General features: G+C 44.9%; 1 protein-coding gene across 1 annotated transcript; it reads right to left on the reverse strand.

The window, feature by feature from the left end:
• Window positions 1–74: 74 nt before the first annotated feature.
• Window positions 75–13,377, reverse strand: LOC310665754 (uncharacterized protein). Its single transcript, XM_083416162.1, has 5 exons — window positions 13,328–13,377; window positions 7,351–7,517; window positions 5,719–5,802; window positions 4,175–4,336; window positions 75–2,915 (listed from the first exon to the last, which is right to left on the reverse strand). The coding sequence occupies exons 1-5, from the start codon at window positions 13,335–13,337 to the stop codon at window positions 2,772–2,774; spliced, it is 567 nt and encodes a 188-aa protein (XP_083272288.1). The 5' UTR covers window positions 13,338–13,377; the 3' UTR covers window positions 75–2,771.
• Between the last annotated feature and the right edge of the window lie 3,938 nt (window positions 13,378–17,315).

Genomic DNA, 17,315 nt, shown 5'->3' on the forward strand with positions numbered 1-17,315 from the left:
AGTGGAAGCTCAGCCAATTAAATGATTCTCCAGCCCAAGGAAGGGAACCTACCACCACTAGTTACATGTCCTCAGTGGATTGTGTCATGGCCTGCGTGCCCATAATAGGCAGGGTTGGAGCAAAAAAGGACCACCCAGAGCCAAAAACCGGGGGGGAGGAGGGCCCTTATGCCTTTCCTAGCTTGAGGAGACAAGGATGTCAGGAGTCAGCGCACACTTACGGGATGGACCATAGACTAAGGTCCAAGGTCCACAGTCTAAGGTCAAGAGCACTGCCAGGTCTTGTACCCTCATGTGCCTGTGGTCCGTCAGGCTTGGAAGTGGCTCAGCTATCAGTCTATCAGATATGGTGGCAGCTGGAATGCTGTAAGGCTTGACTGACCTGGTTTGGCCTTGCTGCTACCTAACTCCACCTCTTGCTCCATATAGTTCCCTTCCACAAGTGCTATTTCCTCCTCTGATGAGGACTCCTGGAGTGGAGAGCATGACTAGTGAGCCACTTGCTCTAGAAAGGGTTGTGAAAATGCAGAGAGGCTTCTTTAGCCTATCTTTCCTAGGCCATCCCTTGTTAATGATGCTAATTTAGAAAGCTTCCCGCATCCCCCCAATTCATCTCAGAATTAGATGAGTTGTCATTGGCGTCTGTCTATCTCAAGAGAAAATGGAGTGTGCCTCCAACGGTCTAGTCAAACCGCTGTGTTAGCAGCACCAAAGTGACCTCCGCAAAGAGCAAGCCTGGGCAGTGTATATAGGGGGCCTTGGCTGCCCAGACAACAAGCCCCGCCCCCTTGGCCTTACTGATGTGATCCAAAGGAAAGCAGAGCAATACGTTTGGCACCAGTTTGGCTGCAGGAGTCTACAAGGCACCATCCAACCATCTTAGGGACTCTGCTCCTGATTTGTGTAGGCTTTACTCCTTAGCCTTTTCTTCTCCTGAAGATGTCCCACAAGGCAGCTGAGGTTGAGGATCAGGGTTTTCCTTCTCCTAGATGGGCTGGCTACCTGACCTGACCTGACCCTCACTTCAAAAAACCTGCCTTCTTGACTGTTGAACCTGCTATTGGTCTCATCCGCTCAATCTGCCTGGAGCTTGTCTTTGCAGGCAGGGGAAGTCCCTAATTCACCAAGGGTTTGAAACCCATCAACTACCTTCATCTGGTTTAGCCGGCCAATCAAAGGGATTCCCAGTGTGTGGCTGTTGTCACATGGTGACAGCTTCTAGGAGCCACAGGTGAGAGCTAAGTGCAGGGTGGAGACCAAAGGTGGACAAATGACCCCAGAATGAAGGGAGCACATATCATTTTCTAATGGAAAAAGTGTTATATTCCTGGAGTCAGACACATAGAAAGGCATTTGAGTTTATTAAAAAATTTCAGACTCCGACATTACAGCTGGATATCTCTTTAAACATACTTCAGTTGATTTATTTATTTATTTTTAAAAAACTGATATTACACAATGTTCAACTTCATATTATACAAGATATTACAATAAAAATATAATACATTATTAATATTATTATTAATTTATTATCATCATACATAAATAGGTTAACCAGTTAGTAGCCAATAGGGCCATGCACCGGATTCATGAGGGTAACATAGCCAATTGCAGCATACTGTGACCTTAATTAGCCAATCATTTGTTGACACATACCAAACATATAACGTCCTCATTGTCTATTGGCAGTAGAAGTTGGTGGCTGAAAATTGTTACATGAAATCTGTTAAGCAAATCCTTGGCTTGAAATTGGTTACATCAAATCCATTGCTTGAAATCTCCACCACTTTTAACATTTAACATCTCAGCTTTATGACTAAGAAATTCTACTTTATTTTATTTATAAAAATATCTATAACTCATAAATATACATATATATCTATAATAGCGGTGTGCAATATAATTATATGCCACCAGCTCATTAAAAAATCATAGTAGTATACAATCAAATCATTAAAGCATCATTAAATTGTAAGCTAAGAATATTAACAACAAATGAGCAACAGTGAATCTAATTAACCCTCTGAAAATGCTTAGCAAAACAGGCACCCCAGCAGAGATTATAATATCTCCTGGGGTGCTATTTGCCAGTCCTCCACATTCCAAATAAATAAGTTTTTCTCAGGGAGAAACCCACCAAATAAGCAACGGAAGAGGTGGGTTGCAAGATGAATATGCATGGCTAAGGCTTTAACTGCAACCTAAAAATAATATATATTTCCAGAGTCGTTTTGCTATCGCCAATCAAAATGTCACAAAATTGTGAGCCAGTGTTTGATTCCACAATGAAACAGGAGGAGGGGGGAATGAGGAAACAGCTGGCTTTGTATTGAAGCTGTAACATCTGGTCAAAAAATCATGTTTGTTCTTTAGGGAGTTCTATAGGGAGTGACCATGAAGACTGACTGTGCTTCAGAAGGTACCACTAAACTACTGTTGGGTACTGATGACTTTTGGGTATGTGCGTATGTGGACTCTCCTTGCAGGCTATAGATATTGAAGCTGCAATGATGAGTTTCTGCACTTCAAGATGCATGACTGCACCTCTGCCTCCCATACACAGACACGCACTTTGAGACCCAGTTTTGTATAGAGTAGTGCTTGTACATAGAACGCCTCCTGCACACCCTCTTCTTGCGAAGAGCCTCACGGCATCTCTACCTCCCACCTTCTGAACGAAGGTCAAATCATACATATGGAGGCTGAGGCAATCGTGATGTACCTACTCAGTCTACGGTTCAGAGTAGGCACATGAATGCGCAGTTGTCATCTCAGCTGCAGGAAAATTTGAGGTGCTCCAAATACTCCAGCAGCTCCTGGGCAAGGCGGGTTCCTTTAGTGAGTTCATCCCATTGATCAGTGAAAGTCCAGGAGATTCTGCAGGAATCAGCAGAACATGGGGCTGCGGGCAGCAGCTAGAAATAAAAGGCATGAAGAACCTGAGTCAAATGTCAAAGCACAACCATACAAATGCAGCATGTTCAGCACATGCAATGGAAGATGCAACTGAAGGAGGAGAGCATTCTACATCAGGAAAGCCAACTTGAATAAATGGGGGGGGGGTCCATGTAAGCCCCGCCCAGAATAATCGATCACAAGACACAGTGCGCCATTTGAATGGTAATGTTCATTAACTTATTGGGGGGGGGGAACCCCTCAAATATTTTATTGGGGGGAGCGAAGGGACCTCGGCCGCTAGGAGTTGGCTCCTATGCTCCACATAAGGGACTGTTCGCCAAATAATTGATGCTTTTGAATTATGGTGCTGGAGGAGTCTCTTGAGAGTCCCATGGACTGCAAGAAGATGAAACCTCTCCATTCTTAAGGAAATCAGCCCTGAGTGCTCACTGGAAGGACAGATCGTGAAGCTGAGGCTCCAATACTTTGGCCACCTCATGAGAAGAGAAGACTCCCTGGAAAAGACCCTGATGTTGGGAAAGATGGAGGGCACAAGGAGAAGGGGATGACAGAGGACGAGATGGTTGGACAGTGTTCTCGAAGCTACCAGCATGAGTTTGACCAAAGTGCGGGAGGCAGTGGAAGACAGGAGTGCCTGGCGTGCTCTGGTCCATGGGGTCACGAAGAGTCGGACACGACTGAACGACAACAACATGGGACTGTTGGGTCTTGCAATCAGATTAATGGTCTCATAAACTAGGAAATCTATTTGAGATTCTTCCCATGGGATTCTTTTTTAAAAAAAAAATCAAAAATCTGAATATTGAAGATTTCCATTATGTGCACCTGTAACATTTACAAGTTTAAAGGATCAGTTGGGACCCAAAAGTAGGTTTCTCTTTTCAGGATGATGGTAATGGGCAAATGGGGGTGTCCATCATTTTTCACGCAGAACTCTGGTCCAATTAACAGCTAAAAGGCAGAAATTCAGTAGGCATTTCCTCCATTACTTTGTATTCTTGCTGGGGAAAGATACTCCTGTCACATTTGCCAGGAAAAGGGGGGGGGGGGAGTTGCAATCCAACGGGGTGGCATTCCCAGTCCCACAGAGAAACATAGGAAGCCTGCCCAACTCTTATCATCCGCATCTGTCTGTGGAGGAAACACCCTGGAATGGGATGTTTAATGTAACTACAGGTTGTTATCCTGGGAGCATCATATAACAACTGTGGAATGCTTGTTTTACAAGCAAGCCCCGAAGGAGCGGCTCTTTTACCTTCATTTTCTTGACAGTGTTTTCCAGCTGGTTGAGGTACTTCTGGCAATATTCAGTTTGCCTATGGATGTTGGGTCTCAGTCTGCCGCCAATTGGTCTGATGATGCCTGCATAATGCTGGAAGCACTTTGTGTACTGACACAGTCTCGTGTCAATGGTACCCTGTCACAAAAGAAAGATGGACACCTTTACTGAGTAGTCTATTTAAGCAATTCTGTGTAAAACGTGCAAAGATGGCCAGATTGCATTTTGGAAATGTTAACAGAGGCATAGAAGACAGAGTTTTGGAAAGTTGAGTCGTACCTTGGAGGTTGAAGGCAATCTGTTCTGGAAGTCCGTTCGACTTCCAAAACGTTCGGAAACCAAAGCACGGCTTCTGACTGGCTACAGGAAGCTCCTGCAGCCAATCAGAAGCCATGGAAGCCCCATCAGACATTTGGGTTCCAAAGAACATTTGCAAACCAGAGCAGTCACTTCTGGGTTTGCGGTGTTCAGGAGCCAAAACGTCTGAGCACCAAGGAGTTCGGGATCCAAGGTACGACTGTATGTTTTTTGCCTCCACAACAGGACAAAACATGCAACACCCATTCAGATTTTCTTTTCTATGAAACTACCAAATTCCTACCTCCTGTTGAAACTGGCATCCCTAAAATGTGTCCTGAGTCCATCTAGTCCAGCATCCTGCTCTCACAGTGGCCAACTAGATGCCCGTGGGAAACCTACAAGCAGCCTCTGAGCACAAGAGCATTTTCCCTGATATTCAGAAGCATTGCTACCTCCAGATGAGGAGGCAGAGCAGAGCCATCATGGTTAGTAGCCATTGATAGCCTTAACCTCCATGAATCTGTCTTATCCTCTCTTAAAACCATCCAGATTGGGGGGGGGGGGGCAATCACTGCCTCCCAGGTGAGGAAGTTCCAAAATTTAACTATATGCTGTATGAAGAATTGCTTTCTTTTATCTGTCCTAAATCTTCCAGCATTCAGCTTATTTGGATGTCAGTGCATACTAGCAGTGGCGTAGCGTGGGTTGTCAGCACCCGGGGCAAGGCAAGTAATTTGCGCCCCCTAACCCGTGGATTTTAGCACTCGATTTTAGCACGCCTGGCACCCCTCCTCCACAGTGGCGGGCAACCCGGTGGCTCGGATCGGATTCGCACAGCCAGCACTGCAGTGAGAGAGAGTGAGTGAGCCAGGTAGGGGCAGAGAGCTGCGAGTGCGAGCGCGTCCCCCAGATGTTGCGCCTGGTGCAGCCGCCCCCCCCTGCACCCCCCACGCTACGCCACTGCATACTAGTGCTATGAGAGAGGGAGGAAAACTTTTCTCCATCTGCTTTGAAATATATACTGCTTTGCAGAAAAAATGTATATTGGGCAAAGTTGTTTAAAAAGAAATTGCAAATTGATGTGGAAATGTGGAGAACTGAACATAATACTGAAATAATATAATGAAAAAGTAGGAGAAACCAAAATGGACAGATTTGCCCATTCCTGCCCTACACACAGATACCGGGCCCACTCTTCCTCTTGCCAAATGGCTCCTTACCAGGTCGGTGGGCTGGGCCACAATGCCATTGTTTCTCAGGATGCACACAGGTCCTCTGAGCTCTCTGCCTCCATAACCATCATCCTGCATATTTGAAAAACAAAACAAAACTTGGATTCCGGAACTGGCACAAACCAATTTTTAACTGTGAAAAATAAGTTATATATTATTTGTCTTTCAAGTATTTGAAACTATTTCTGCTTTTATGAAATTTGGTGTGCTTCCCCTCCTCTGCTGAAACAGCTGAAAGATTTTATTGCAACTTAGTATTCCTATTTCCCACACACACACACACACACACACACACAAACTTTAGTAAAATGTTGAGAGCCAGTGCAGTCCTGTCAGCAGAGTTGCCTGTGGTCTGGACTCACCAATTCACCTGTAGACTCAATAAGGGTGTTAAAGGAGTCACCATCCCACAAATGCAATAAGGGTGAAGGGACTTTATTTATATTTAGGATCTCTAGTAGAGTCAAGAAGGAATGTTCACTAGGGTAGCAGAACTGCCATCCTTTGCAGCTTGTGGTTTGTGTTTTTCTTTTGAATCATCTGAAGTGGAGCTATTTGTTCTCCAAAATAACTCACTGTAGATTCTACAGATTGATAGCCTGGAGGTGGAAACAGATGGGAGTTGTGAAAGAGGACTGAACCCAAAAACCTCTTGTTTCCTTCCAAGGCTATGAATTGTAAGAGTGGGGAAATAATGGCCCATCACACAAGATTGTAGTGGGAAGGTCGAGGTACGAGGCTTAAAGGCTGTCAGTCGAATCCTGAACACATTCACTTGGAAGCAAGTCCCACATGCTTCAGATCATGCCTGACCTTCCATTGCTGATGTCCTAATGACTGCAGAATGTGGGAATAAGCAGGACTTTGTATACTGAAAATCAGGGACAAGGGAGACCTACAACAAAATGTTGCTGTGTGACATGCTTCTGTTCAAGGTTCCAACCACTCCAAGCCATTCCTATTCCCACTAAGTATTCCCCCCCCCCCAAACTCAATAGCCAGGATTCCATACTAACTGAGCATGTTCAGTCTTCACTTAACCATTTGGAGGAAGGTTAAACCCCCTTAATTTACTCCCCAATTTTTTTATTTTTTTTTACTTCTGCAAAACATGGGGCTGTTGATACCTCCCTCTTGTGTGTGGATGTTGTGGCTACTTATGCATGATGACTCAAAAACCTGAGATCATTCTTAGTATCTAGATGCTGCTGATGCTGCTGCTGAAATGTAAGACAAATTGGTACTGATCCTGCCCTGGAAGTCATGTGCACCACATAGGACACTGCCTGCTGCTTGGAAACACAGGAGTGCATGGCCAGCAGCATTAAGCCAACTAAATGTTAGATTGTACGGAATTATAGTCAGCGATTTCAGTCGAACCAAAATATTTGGATCTCTTTCAGCTGGCACCCTAGCCCTCAACATTTGCCAACAATGCCAGTAACTCATGGCTGAGCTGGTCCAGTTTACCAAAGGCACATTTCTTTGCGGGCCCCACAATTTTCAACATCTGGAATGGCTCTACTAAATTCTACTCTAAGCCGAGTGGAAGGAAAGGTCCTTTAGAGAGACAAAGGAAGGAAGTGACAAAGAAAGCAGGTGATTCATTCTCGTACATACCACTAAGGTCTTGTAAAGATCCCTCAGGCATTTCTTCAAGCGACTGATAATGGAGATGGCATTGGGCAGTTCCTCTGCACATGTCGGTCCGGCCTCAGTGGGGCATCCCTGACTCAAGCTGCAAAGCACAGTCATCAGTGACACCACCGATACAAATGTGTGCCGTCCTGTAAAAACATAAGGATTGCGTCATCAGACTTAACATTGAGACAAATTGTGCAGTGAAATGCTATTTCACACTATTTCAAAAGGAAGTCACATGGCATTCACCATAGTTTATTCTCAAGAGCGTATGCATAGGATGGGTGCTTTAATGGCCTTAATCTCCACACAAGAAGGCCAACATGGAAATAGTAAAGGTAGAATCCAAGGCAGGGGCAAACGAAGGCGTTGTGACACCCAGGGTGGGGCGTCGCTACGTAGGGTGCATGTGCGGCATTGCTACTTATGATGCATGCACCGTACATAGTGAGGCTGCACATGCGCTGTACATAGCGGTTTGCCAGCAGCGCCATACAGACAGTGCTGGGATCCTCTGCTTGCGGCTGCAGGTGCGAATAGAGGATCCTCTACATGCGGCTCTAGTGGTGACGGAGGGATCCCACGCCATCCGTACGGTGCTTGAGTGGTGCCAGCAGCAAACCGCTATGTACAGCCCATGTGCGGTGGTGTTACGTACGGTGCATGCATGCAACACTGCACATGTGCCGGTTTGCTGCCGGCACCGGGATCCTCTGCTCACGGCTGCAGCTGCAAACGGAGGATGCTCCACATGTGGCTGCGGCGGTGCAGCGGCTACTCATGCTGCCGCGAGCCCCCACAGGGTGCCTTCTTGTCACACACACCCAGACATTGCACCCGGGATGCACTGCCCCCCCCCAAACCCGTTGCGATGCCAATGATCCAAGGCGGTGCTAAGGCAATAGTTCCATTGGTGGGAGAATTTCTGCTTGAGCAACAGAACATTCTCCCTGCTCCCCAGATCTCCTCTAGGCTTTCCCCTGAAACCCTGGAGCTGGTTTTGGAATAATGCAAGGCATGCAAGTGGGGAGGAGAGGGAGGAAATCCCATTGTGTAAGTGGAAGTCCTTAGTTAGTTGGACAAGATAGGAAAATAACTCACAGTAAAAGACCGAATACTGACTAGAATCACTGCCCTTCAATTCCCTCAAATATTTTATTGGAGGGCAAAAGGACCTCAACCCGTAGGAGCTGGCTCTACACTACATATTACACTACATGAATATAGTGTATAAACAGAGAATGTGTGTTTCGTGTTGGTGAGCCTAACAACTTTACCGAAACTTCCGCAGTGCACACACAGAGAGCAAGATTTATAGGTGTTGAAGATAAACATGCACCTCAACAGTTTTATATGTGTAGGTATCTTTTCTCCATGCTTTGCAGCAAATAAACCTCTACAGACTGGTGAAGTCTTTAAATATAAATGTTATGCTAGGCGTTGGAAGGCTGAAATATCATTTTCTGGCATCAGGAAAGTAGAAGGTACAAACTTAGCCAGGGTTTTCAAAGCCCAGTTTTTGGATTTCAAGAGAAACCTATTGAGACACCAATATAGTTTTGGATGAATTTGGGGTTGTTCCTCATGACCATTTTCAATTACATGTTGCTTATTATGAGTTTATCATATAAGAATTCCATCGGGCTGCATGCAGCATCAACAAACCTTCAAAACATTGTTTATGCAATACCATGCCCAGTCACAACAGTTTATTCTGGAACTCTATTTTCAATCAGTTTACTTCCAGCAAAATATAACCTGGTTGTAAAAATAAATGGTTCACTGCAAAAAAGGGTCATGAGAATGTTTCCTTTCATCCATCCATTCTTTAATTTAAATGTTATATTCCGCCTTTCTTCTGTATTGGAATCCAAGCAGCATGCATATGGTTGGTTCCCAGAAGGTAGGAGTGCGGAGAAATTAGATTCAGTTTCAGACACACCTGCCTAATCAACACTTTCTGAAACAATACAGGAATCGAACAAAGCCTTTCCTTGAAATTTGCACTTTACCTAATTTTGCAGTGTAGTTTTCCAGCCAAATGATGTGTACGAAAAGTATATATGAAGGTAGATTATGCATATAAATGCAGGCAATGGTGAAAATAGCATTAAAATGTATTGTATTAAGGGGTGCAAAAATGTATATAATTGACAAAATTGCATACAAACATGAGATAAATTCGCACTAAATTTTTGATGAATTTTCACAATAACAATTTCTTAAAGCCAATTGATGTTGAACTGAACTTTACATTGGAAAAATGAGAAACCAGCATTGACAGATTTGCCCAGTCCTACTAAGGGATTACCTATGCAGGCATAAACCAGACTCAAACCATAAAGGTGGTGGCCTCCTGCGCCTTCACAAAATAAGAAGGGACTGGACGTTAACCTGAGCCCCACGAAGAGAGGGTAAATATAACTGAAATAAATATAAAAATTACATGAAAATAAACAGGCTGGCCCAATAAGGTGAGCTTCCACAGTACATGCCATCAGAGCAGACCTAGTTTTAAAAACTAGAATAAATGTTTTTTGAAAATACTGTATTTTTCCGTGTATAAGACTAGGTTTTTTCCTTAAAAATAAAGCGTCTTATACACGGGGGTTATCTCTCCCCATTTTCTTAAATCAGAGACCCCAAAAATAGGGGTCGTCTTATACATGGGGACGTCTTATAGACGGAAAAATACGGCAGTGTGACATCAAATATACAAAATAAGTGGATGAAATTCAATTGGAAATCTGCTTCAAATATCTCAAGGGTTCTTCCTAGCCTGAATTTAAACAGCCCTCTTGGGTTTTTTCAAAGTTTTTTGAAAGTTTTGATAAAAAATGAAATTTTTTGAAAGTTTTTTCAATGGGAAGTGTTGTAGATGAGTGGTTTCCTGCGACATCAGACCCTCTTGCAAAATATTTCTTCTCAAAACTTATGCTCATGAACCAAAGCCTTCTGGGTGACTCAGAACAGAAATTGGAAAAGTTTTCTGAATAGAGGCATCGTCATTCAGGAAGGGAACTGTAACTGATGGGTGAAGGAACCTCAGAGTACATTTTCTAGGCACATGGAGTAAAGTGGGGAGGAGTCTCCTTCTTTGGAGGTCTTTAAGCAGAGGCTTGACAACTGTATGTCAGGAGTGCTCTGATGGTGTTTCCTGCTTGGCAGGGGGTTGGACTCGATGGCCCTTGTGGTCTCTTCCAACTCTATGATTCTATGATTCTATGATTCTATGGAAATATTTGTATGCACTGGCTACCATAATCTATATATGCAGTTGGAGGAGAATGGCATTCAATCTAACCTAATTTGTACCTCCTGGATTAATACATGCATCTGAACATCATTAAGTTTCAGGTTTCTTACTTTTCCAAATTTGCAATTCTCAGTTCAAAAAACATTCCAAAATGCATCAAGAAAAGTACTGTAGAGGGTTTTTGTTTTTTTAAGTGCAAGGATTTCTGCTTCCACAATATAACTTTCCTCCCCCTGCACCACATTTCCCCTTACTTTTTAGGAGGGAAAAAGTGAGTCTTATAGAGCAAAAAATATGGTATTTCCTGCCATTTTCCCTCCAATCAACCAACGGACACTTCCCCAGCATCCCTCACATGAGAAACCAAAGCGACAGATTCCTGGTAACAGCAGGTGAGGGTGGGTGTCACACACACACCCGTCCTAGGAATGTAAGTCAGGTAATGTGGCTGCAACCTGCCATGCATCAAATGGGATCGGGCAGAGTAACAGAGTGACAACATTTCCCCTCCTGAGGGGTAGCTGTCACAAGACATGTGAAGCTACTTTGCTTATTTGTGCCCAGAAGCAGAGACAGTCAAGAGGGACTTTCCCCCTCCGCCAGACAAGAAGGAACAGTGGAATTCCAGCGCCAACTTTTACTAGGAATAGATAAGGCCAAATACCTTGGTGAGGTCAGAGCTATGGTGAAGTTCAAGTCAAGGCTGCCTACCTTGTCACATGCAGTGTCACATGAAGTTTCCTGGCCGAATTCTCTGAATACTTCATCAATTGAGCTCCCCCTCATACCAACTCATGCCCCTTCGGCTCCCCTCAGTGTGGAGGCGGCTGAGCACAGAGCCGAGTGTAGCACAGCCTTGGTGGCTGGCTCCGCCAGAGCACTTGGCCTCCTCCAGATGATGTGAGATCGCACATGCATTGCGTGCGGGATGTCACATGCATGCAAAGTGTGATACATGTGACATCACACACACATGTTGCACATGTGATGTCATGTGCACATGGCATGCGCAGGACCCCCTCGATTTTGGGAGCAACTTGGCATCTCTGGGGCTGATCCAAGACATTTTGCTGCCTGAGGCAAAGGACAAGATGGTGCACACACAGACATACACTTCATGTACAGTAGCCAAATGGACAGTCCGGTCCATAGGATGGTGTCCTCTACCTTAAGGAGCGCAGGACAGGCTGAGTGGCACACACAGCTTCAATCTCCAACACTTCACCACTGCCCCTTGACCCTCAGACCTGCTGCCTGAGGTGGCCGCCTCATTCCGCCTCATGATAGGGCTGGCCTGCATTTCCTTGGTATTCTAGGCAAACTATCACCATGTACAAAAGGCTATGCACACACCATACATTTAAAGCACATTTATAGCATATTCTTCCCTCACCCAAGATTCCTGAGAACTGTAGTTTCCCCCTGAGAGTTACAGTTCTCTGCACCATTAACAAATTACATCTTGAGGGGAGGGGTGAGCCACGGGCTTTAAAGAAATGTTATGTAAGCGACCATAAAACCCCCACAGCTCTCACCATTCTTGGGAGATGTGAGTGGGTCAGATCACCAGCTTACAAAATCACAAATGCAAGAAATGGGGTGGGGGATGCAGACCTGAGTTTCAAAACAGTAATGTGCTTCATGTTTGGGTGGGGGACCCAAAACCGTAACGACACCCTAAATTACAAACCAAATTCCAACACCAAAATTCCCTAGAGCTGCTCAGTCCTGTCCCAAGTCCAAAACTCCTGCTCGCAAAAAAAATATATGTAGAAGCATGGGAGTCTCGCCAGGAGGAAAACAAAATCCTCACTTCCATTCCCCACCCCCACCCCCATGGCAGAGTTCCTCTGCTTTGACATTTCCACACCAAGGGAGCACCACCTGTTTAATTGCTACTTGTCAGACAGTCACACAAGCCCTGCAACCATGCACATTTAAAGCTCATGGCTACCAAGCTACAATTCCCAGCACCCTTAACAAGCTACAGTTCCCAGGACTCCTTGGGGGGGGGTGAAAGGAGTGTGCTTTAAATGCTCAGCCTTCTGTTGCTGGAATCCAGGGCTCCCCTGCTTAAAGCATGCACAGCCTTGTTGACATCCCAGCAGGCCCTCAGGCATTCTCAAACCTTTTTGGTTTTGTTTTTTTGTTTAACTCATCACAGTGGGCAAAGCATGATAAACACCATTGCCCCTTGTTTATACACAGGTCGACTATGCCCCAAAGGTTCAAAGAAAAATCTTGCATAGCAACAGAAGAATCCAGGAATTCAGCAATGACATCTCACCTTGGGTAGATTTTTTAAAAAAATAAAAACATCTTTGCTTTTACTCGAGCACCCAAACAAGAATCCACATCGCCAGTGCTGCCCAGTATGAATGTGTTGGCAATTCTGCTCCCACCACTGAGAGAACTCAGCACTGGAAGAGTCACAATCCACTGTACAACTTTCCCCGGCTGGCTTTTCTCCAGGAAACATCCAGAACCTGCCCTACCTCCCATCTCCCCAAACACTTGCCTCAACATTTTGTCCCACTCATAACACACACTTGCACACCACAGACCAGCTTATTGAAGAAGACTTTCCCTCCAGTAGCTCAGCCCAGATAAACTTCTCAACCAATCAGCCCATCTCTCCACACTGTCTTCCAAGGAAACATGCATGCAACAGAGTGCCCTCCAGCAGCCTCTACTACTTACGCTGCCTCATCCTGCTTCAAGTTAGATGCCTTTCCACTCCTTAATTGTCCCTCTACCTACTGCTTTCCCCGGGTCCTTATATCTCACCTGTTTACTGCTGATCACACCCCTAGTCTGACATCACTTCTAGAGAAAAGCAGGCTGTGAAATTCTGTGAATGAACAGGATGTGGGTAACGTAATTCAGCTGTGTAGAATGAACTCATTGGACACTTCTGAGCAGGGCAGGGCAGGGCAGGGCAATCTATGGAGGTGTCCTGCGTGAGAAGCTGGGTCTGGTGGCAAGGATCATAGAATTGTAGGGTTGGAAGGGACCCTGTGTGTCATCTAGTGCAACCCCCTGCAATGCAGGAATCCCAATGAAAGCATCCATGACAGGTGGCCAGCAAACATCTGCTTTAAAACCTCCAAGGAAGGAGACTCCACCATCTCTGATGGGAGTCTGTTCCACTGTCAAACAGCACTTACTGTCATAAAGGTCTTCCTGATGTTTAGTTGGAATCTCCTTTCTTGTAGCTTGAATTGGTTCAGGTCCTAGCCTCCAGAGCAGGAGAAAATACACTTGTTCCATCTTCCATGCAATAGCCCTTTAGATATTTGAAGACGGCCATCACATCTCCCCTCAGTCTCCTCTTCTCCAGGCTAAACATACCCAACTCCCTCAACCATTCTTCATAAGGCTTGGTTTCCAGACCCTTTATCATCTTGGTCTCCCTTCTCTGCACATGTTCCAGCTTGTCAAAATCCTTCTTATATTGTGGTACCCAGAAATGGACACAGTATTGCAGGTGTGGTCTAACAAAGGCAGAATAGAGTGGTACTATTACTTCCGTTGATCAGAACACTATACTTCCCCAAAGGAGAAAGTATGAGAGCCCCTAGCCTAGATCTGTTTCTGTTCAGTGAAAAAGAAAAAAACCTCAATTGTCAAGTTTCAAAAAGTTAGGAGAGAACTCCTTGTTGCAACTGAATCCTACTTTGGTTTGTTGTTTTCTTCAGGCAGTTTTTAATCTCTCAACAGCTTTTTATGCAGAGGTTCTCAATTCTATTTCTGCTGAATCAGATCATCCAACCCCCCTTTTCTCTTCTTTCTGGATATGTTTCTTTCTCTTCTGCCAATGCTTCTTAAAAGATCAATGTCATGGTCACATTGATCCTAGAAGTCTTTTTTTTTTTGTCAGTGATCTTGAATAATAATCTTCCAGCATCTTCAGATGACCCCCTATAATAGGTAGCAGCCATAATTTCAAGTGGAGGTATAACAAACTCACACTGTCAGGAAACAATGTATGATATTAGAACTATATAGCAGAATACTCATGTCCTGAGGAATCTTCACAGTGCTGTCCTCTGCATGTCTACTCAGAGGCAACTGCTGAGTTCAGTGGGCTTACTCAGTAAAGTAGGTATAGGATTACAGCCTCAGATATCCTTCTGGAAAAATGAACAATGTCTATCTAGGAGACATGTGTTTATTTTTGCAATCAATTACTGTGGCTGTGTACAAACCATGCCTTTAAAGCACATTCAAAATGCTTTCCCTCAAAGAATTGTGGTTTAGCCCTCGCAGAGTTACAATGTCCAGCAGCCTATAACAAACTACGTTGCCCAGAATTCTTTGAGGGGGGAAATGCGCTTTAAAGGCATAGTGCATATACAGCCTGGGTGAACGGATAGTGTAAATTAAATAGCAGTTTTTCTTTGCCTGAGCCTATTCCATCAATTCCTGGATAATAGTCAAGGATGATGGAAGTCGTAAGAGGGGCACAAATTCCATGGCCCTGAACTAGATTAGTGTTTCTCAGCTGGGGGCCAGATGGCTTTCTGGGGACCCCCAGGATATTCCAAGGGGGCCACAGGTGGAAATCGTATAAATGGGGGGGGCATGGCATGAGACTAGGGGGCCACAGAGGGAAGTGAGAAGTGAAGAAAACAGAGAAGTGACTGAGAAAAGAAAACAAACAAGAAAAAGATAACAGAGCAGTGCAGAAAATGGAAAACAGAGAAGTGGAGTGAAAAGAGAAGTGACCGTGATTCCCAGTGGATGGATCGCCATGCGCACTCTGCAACAACGTTGCTTCCACTTCCTTCTCCCTCCCACTTCTGCACTCCACCGCTGTGCGCACTAAGCTGTCGGCAAGCTGTCTGGTAGGACGGGGGGGGGGGCACAGGAAGGAAGCAAGGTCGGAAGGGGGACACAGTTGGATAAAGGGTGGGAAACACTGATCTAGACAGCTGCAGCTTCCCTCCCAGGTTGAGAAGAGCGAAGGGAAAGGAGCAAGTGAGACAGACCAGTTAGGGACACCCTGATCAATTTGAAACCACCTATCAAGCCTCTAGTATGATAATTGTCTTTACTGATCTTAGACTTGGCCCAACTCTGCCCTAGTTGCAACCCCTATCCCCTTGGCCTGGACTGTTATTGACTTTTTTCGCCTGGAGCAAAAAACCAAACTTGATATGGGGCGTTGGTGTTTCCTACGAGAAGCTAACTGGGCTGCACCTGCTTTACTCTCTCCTCTCATGGTTGGCCAAAGAGAAAAGTTCAAACAGTGTTACTAAGTGTGTAAGGGCTGCTCGTGCAACTGATCTTTTACACACACTCACGCACCCCTTCCGCACATTTGTCCTCATGCACCGCTAAGAATTTTGGGACAAAGGCTGATGGCAAGGGCTTGTAGCTCAAAAAAATAAGGCAGAAGAGGCTGTGTGTGACCCACATGTAGTGTGACCACACACAATTTGCACTGGGGCAATCTGAAATTCTTCAAAAGCTGAAATTTGCAACCTGTTGCTGTTTAGATCCTGCAACCTGAAGGACGAGAAACCTGTTGTTTTTTCAAATAAAAATGTAAGAAATACTGATAAAAAACCATACTGAGTTATATTTAGTGCTAGTCATACTCAGAGAAGACCCATTTCAATTAATAGACATGGCTGATTTAGGTTCATTAACTTTAATGGGTCTACTCTTAGTAGAGGTAAATTGGAGACAAGCCACTGATTTTGTAATTGTGGAATATGCCTAGTCTTGAATGCCTCTCTTCTTCTCTTTCAGAGATGAAGGATAGGAATGCAAGTGTCAATCTTCACAACAAAAAGGGGTTTTCCAAGCCAAGGAAATTGCTCACACCAGGCTGGGAAATTTACAGAATGAACTGCTGAGATCCTGTATCCAGTTCTGACGTTTCCATTTTGAAAAGGATGTTGAGAAACTGAAGAGGATGCATGAAAGTGTGGCAGATATTGTCTGGAAAATATGAAGCCAAAAAAGTTAATACAAACACATGTTCATCTGCTAATATATATGGAATGTTGCTGGGTACTTTAAGGAAACAGGCACACACGAAACAGAAATTTGCATAAATCAGCTTTCCCCAGGATGTTTTAGATTGCAACTTCCATCCTTCTTGACCTTGGGCCATTCTGGCTGAGGCTGGTGCATTGCAGGTGTTAAACAGGTTGGCAGCTGCCAAGGGGCAGGCCCAGTGGGGTGAAAAAACAATGCCTCTCCACTCTGGCTCGGGGTGGCTAGAAGCCCGTCTGCCCATCCATCCCACATATCCCCTGGGGCCACTTCTCCCCTGCTCTGGGAGGCCAGACAAAGGGACAGTGGGCACTGATACAAGGTCACAAAGGCCAAGGGCACAAAGGAGCCTAGGTATGCCTCTGATGCAGCCCATCGTATCTGGAGAGCACTAGGTTGGGAAAAGCTAGCATCAGTGTACAGAATGTAAACTGTTCTGTGATCCTCGGATGAAGGGCTGTATAGAAATTTAATAAATAATAATAATAGACTGTCTCTTGGTGAAATGGAGAGGATGGGTGACTAGGGCTTCATCATCACTGCACAAAGGGCAAAGTGGCACACTCCTACCTCAAGCCAGGAACAAATGTGAGCCAGATTGCCAAATGAATCTTACATCCGCACTGAGGACAGCATCTGGTTTGGAAAACCAATAACTGAAATGACCTTGAAGGCAATGTGG

The sequence above is a fragment of the Podarcis tiliguerta genome (assembly GCF_965153285.1).
Source record: "Podarcis tiliguerta genome assembly, chromosome: 1".
In the NCBI taxonomy this organism is placed as follows: Eukaryota; Metazoa; Chordata; class Lepidosauria; order Squamata; family Lacertidae; genus Podarcis; species Podarcis tiliguerta.